Source organism: Mauremys mutica, chromosome 1 (genome assembly GCF_020497125.1).
Source record: "Mauremys mutica isolate MM-2020 ecotype Southern chromosome 1, ASM2049712v1, whole genome shotgun sequence".
In the NCBI taxonomy this organism is placed as follows: Eukaryota; Metazoa; Chordata; order Testudines; family Geoemydidae; genus Mauremys; species Mauremys mutica.
In genome coordinates this window covers 362,994,605-362,999,401 of record NC_059072.1, presented here as the reverse complement: position 1 = coordinate 362,999,401, position 4,797 = coordinate 362,994,605, and the positions used below count along the sequence as shown (strand labels likewise).

At 51.4% G+C, this 4,797-nt stretch overlaps 1 protein-coding gene across 1 annotated transcript; it reads left to right on the top strand.

Moving 5' to 3' along the window:
* The first annotated feature begins 2,053 nt into the window (after positions 1 to 2,053).
* On the top strand, positions 2,054 to 3,016 carry LOC123349641 (olfactory receptor 52B2-like). Its single transcript, XM_044987854.1, has one exon. It carries the CDS (start codon positions 2,054 to 2,056, stop codon positions 3,014 to 3,016), a length of 963 nt encoding a protein of 320 aa, XP_044843789.1.
* The last annotated feature ends 1,781 nt before the right edge of the window (positions 3,017 to 4,797 follow it).

The following is a 4,797-nucleotide window of genomic DNA, read 5'->3' as shown; positions in this document are numbered from 1 at the left end:
GGGGATCTACAACCTCGCCCTTAACCACTCGGAGTTGTTCATATGCATGGCTCAAGGTCTCATCTTCCCTCTGGTTCTTCACAAAATCAGTCTCTCGGGTCAGTAACTCCCTCTACCAGAGCGGGATTTATACCATCTGCTCCCTAGGAGGATCTTCCTGCAACACTTCGTCTTGGCTGGAACCCCTACCCAGGATCCTGCTCCTCGCCTACTCCAGCCAGTGTCACGGGCTGGGGTTCCCTGCCTACCCTGGCTCTCTCAGGCACTTCCTCCGGGTTCTCGGGATCGGCTCTACATCCCCTCTATATGTCGGAGAAGTGCTCCCAATCCCAAGATAACAGAGTAGGCTACGGTTGAGGCTAGCCCTACTAGAGGGGGTTTGTGTTCTTCCTATGTTGACCTCAACCCAGGCACTGGGATAGGGCTTAATATCCCCATGAATGCACTGCAGGAGGATGGTCTCCCCGGGAGCTTCAGGGTTGGGGACCAAGTTGTCCTGGACCAGGGTTTGCCCACACCCAGAGATTACTAAACTTATTATCTTGGTCCCATTTATTTGTACCAGAATTGTTACCTTTTCTGGGGTGCGCTCCTGGACATGGCTCTCTGCCATCCATACTTGCCCATATCTGCACTTCATATAGGAGCATTCCTGATAATGGTGGCCCTGATGCCCACAGGAGAAACAGATTCCCATGGTTGCCCTGGAGCTTCTGGTTGGGAACAGAGCCTCTGGGTATGTCTTCCCCCAGATACTTGGCCCCCTTGCCCTTCCTGGCCTTTGGGCAGGGAAGTCTCTTGGGAACCCCAGGTTCTATGCTCGGGCTGAGGTCGGAAGGCCTAGGGCGTCTCCTGGGCTCCCAGCCCCTGGCTTGAGGGCTGGTTGGGCTCCTGGTAGGCTGGGGATTTGGGGAGCACCCTGTCTAGATTTTGTCTCCTCTAATTGGCTTCCCCCTTCTGTCAGGGGTTCTCTTTGGTGTCAAACAATGGCTCAGATGTGCAAGTTAGAGCTGTCTCAGCTGCCAGATAGTTTTCCATCAGTTGCACGGCATCGGTAAGTGACTCTGGTCAATGTCTCAGCACCCAGTCCCTACTCCATTTTGGGAGGATTTGGGCAAACTGCTACACCAGGATGAGTTCCACCACCCATACTCCGGTCTGCTCCTCTGACTTTAGCCACCTCCAACATAGGTTTTGCAGTTTCTGAGTGATAACCCAGGGTCGGGCCCCTGGAGGGTACCTCTGGTAGAAGGTCTCCTCAGTAATGTCGAGGTAGTCCAAGATGGCCGCTCTGACATGAGGGTAGTCTTGGAAGCTCTCTGCATCCAGTCCTTGGTATGCGGCCTGCACTGGCCCTGTCAGGTGGGGCACCAGCAGGATGGCCTGCTGGTCAGGGAGCCATTAGGCAGCCGTCAGCACCCACTCAAGTGTTGTCAGAAAAGCCTTAGGGTCATCCTCAAGGCCCACCTTCGTGAGCTTCATGGCTACCGGCAGGTCTCCAGGGCTTGGGCCCTGGCACCCTGATGGAGAAGCTCCGGGGGACCCCTGGGGCCGCATTAATGCCACAACTTGTTGAACTGTCCTGTTGCTGGGCCCCTAAGTCAGTTGCTCTTACTGGGTGGCCATGTGGTGCAGGAGCTGTTGCTGTTACTACTGTTGGGCTGCCTGCTGATGCTGTTTCTCAGTCATCCACTTCAGCAACTGTTGCGACTCCATCTCCGCTGGCCAACCAGCCCACATTATTCTACATCAGGCGGTTTGGCCACCGAGGTCAGTCAGTCTCCCCTTATCTCAGGGGTGAGGCTGGCTGAGCCCAAAATAATCCCTCAACCCCTTGTTGCCTAGTGTGAGATTTGTACACCTCATCACAAGAATGTTTCTGGGTTTATGGTCACACACAACAGGTAGCTGTCACACAATGAAGTTTTTGATGGTATCTTTGATTCCCTCAACAAATACATTCCAGTCCTAGCTGACACTCAATTTCTCACTGATTTTCTCTTTTGCTGTTAGTTACTGGAAAATGAATAGAAGATCCATGTGATGGTACATGATGCCAGCTGACAATCACACTGTTTTTGACCCTGCAACTTACATCCTGACCGGCATCCCGGGTACAGAGGAGTCTCATGTCTGGATCTCCATCTCCTTCTGTCTGATGTACGTTGTGACACTTTTTGGGAACTCTCTCCTACTATTCATCATACTAACAGAACGAAGCCTCCATGAGCCCATGTATCTATTCATGTCCATGCTGGCTGCTGCTGATCTGCTGTTATCTACCACGGCAGTGCCCAAGATGCTGGCTGTATTCTGGTTTAGAGCGGGAGAAATTTCTTTTGCTGCCTGCCTGACGCAGATGTTCTTCATCCATGTCAGTTTTATGGCCGAGTCGGCCATTCTGCTGGCCATGGCCTTTGATCGGTACGTTGCCATCTGTGACCCCCTGAGATACACCATCATGCTAACCAAGTCTGTGATTGGGAAGATGGGGCTGGCAGTTGTCACAAGAAGTTTCTGTACAATTTTCCCTCTCGTCTTTCTTGTGAAGCGGCTGAATTTCTGCAGAACCAACCTCCTGCCTCACAACTATTGTGACTACATGGCCATAGCCCGGCTGGCCTGCGACGACATCACAGTCCACTTCTGGTATGGCATAGCTTTGGCTATTTTTGTAATCGGCTTGGATGCTGTGCTCATTGCTGTATCTTATGGACTGATCCTCAGGGCCGTCTTCCGGCTCCCCTCCAAGGACGCCCGGCTCAAGGCTCTCCACACCTGTGGCTCCCATGTCTGTGTCATACTGATGTTCTACGTGCCATCCCTTTTCTCCTATTTTGCACACCGATTTGGGCACATCATCCCAGGTTATATTCTCAACCTATTGGCCAACCTCTATGTGCTCATTCCCCCCATGTTAAACCCCATTGTTTATGGGGTGACAACAAAAGAGATCCTGAAACGGGTGATCAATGTCTTTTATCGATGCTGCAGCAGAAGCTCCGTGCCGAGCTAAAGGAGCAATAGAAAATGCTTTGGGACGTGGAAATTAAAGCCAGGTATTCATTGGAACTCTAGGGGTGTTTTAACTATGTACTTCCACTGTGTGAGCTCGAAAGCTGGTCTCTCTCATCAACAGAATTTGGGTACAACACCGCTCACTTCCACAAAAGGCAGCCAGACTGAATGAGTCTCTGTTCTAAAATGAAGGGAAACAACAAAACAAGAAAGCACAAATGTAAAATCACCCTGCGAGAGAGCACGGTGTGTGCATCTCCTCTGTGAGAAGCTGCATCTGAGCTGCACTTTTCATGGCAATGGAAAGCAGCAGCCAAGGAGGACATGTCATACACCAATGGGAAATGCACTGGACTGCACATTGGGAGACAGGGGCTCTAGTCTTGGTTCTCCCTCCAACCTGCTGTGTCACCTTGGGTTCGTTTCTTTCCTCCTTAATTTCCTCATTCGCAAAGTGAGCACACTTTGGGGCCAGCATGGAAGTCAGGATCAAGTCCCCTCAGGGAGACAGCACAGGGATTGCATGGCCCTTCTCCGCACAGCCCAGAACCCGAGCAGGGCTGGCTTTGACTGTGTCATCATGGGCCTCCTCGACCTGGAGATCCACCCCATGAGGACATGGCTCGGGCAGCACAGACCCCCACACACCACCCCACAGCAAACACGGTGATTCATAATGTTTAAGGCCAGAAGGAACCACAGTCTGACCTCCTGTATAACACAGGCCCTAGAATTATACCCAGTCACCCCAGTATTGAACCCAATAACTTGTTTTTAGTTACAGCAACTTCCTGCTCAAACTCCTAAATAGACTCATAGACTCATAGACTTTAAGGTCAGAAGGGACCATTATGATCATCTAATCTGACCTTCTGCACAATGCAGGCCACAGAATCCCACCCATCCACTTCTATAACAAACCCCTAGCCTATGTCTGAGTTATCAAAGTCCCCAAATTGCGGTTTGAAGACCTCAAGCTGCAGAGAATCCTCCAGCAAGTGACCCGTGCCCCATGCTACAGAGGAAGGCGAAAAACCTCCAGGGCCTCTGCCAATCTGCCCTGGAGGAAAATTCCTTCCCGACCCCAAATATGGCGATCAGTTAAACCCTGAGCATGTGGGCAAGACTCACCAGCCAGCACCCAGGAAAGAATTCTCTGTAGTAACTCACATCCCACCCCATCTAACATCCCATCACAGACCACTGGGCATACTTACCTGCTGATAATCAAAGATCAGTTGCCAAATTAATTGCCAAAATTAGGCTATCCCATCATACCATCCCCTTCTCAGGGTCTCAGCTTTGCCGGACTCAGTCCCCCATTCCGTAGCCAAGGCCTGCATCCCACGGGCCTTGCGTTTGGCTACCTTACGGTACATTTTGCATGGATGGGCCCGGCTTCCCCAGCCTGATCTCGCTCTGTTCCCTACCTAGCTGGGTTTGTGGGCGTGGCTGGCAGGAGAGAGATCAGGGGGTGCTGTGGCCTGGTTCAGTGGGCAAGGGGCTCATTTGCACGTGCTCTCTGGTTCCCCCCAGCCATGGGAAAAGGAGAGTATAATCCTGTCTCTGCGATAGATTTGTTTCACCCCATGCTAAAAGAATGTTTTGCCACTGAGGATAACCTGCCAATTCCTCCTGGGGCTTGGAGGCTTGTTTAACCTGCTAACATCACAAAAATGCTGCAGGAATATTTTTTTTCCTTTTTACCCACCTTCCATTAAGAACATAAGCACATAAGAACGGCCGTACTGGGTCAGACCAAAGGTCCATCTACCCAGT

Excerpts from the sequence above, each read along its gene's own strand:
- LOC123349641 (XM_044987854.1), top strand. The coding sequence starts at position 2,054 with ATGCCAGCTGACAATCACACTGTTTTTGACCCTGCAACTTACATCCTG.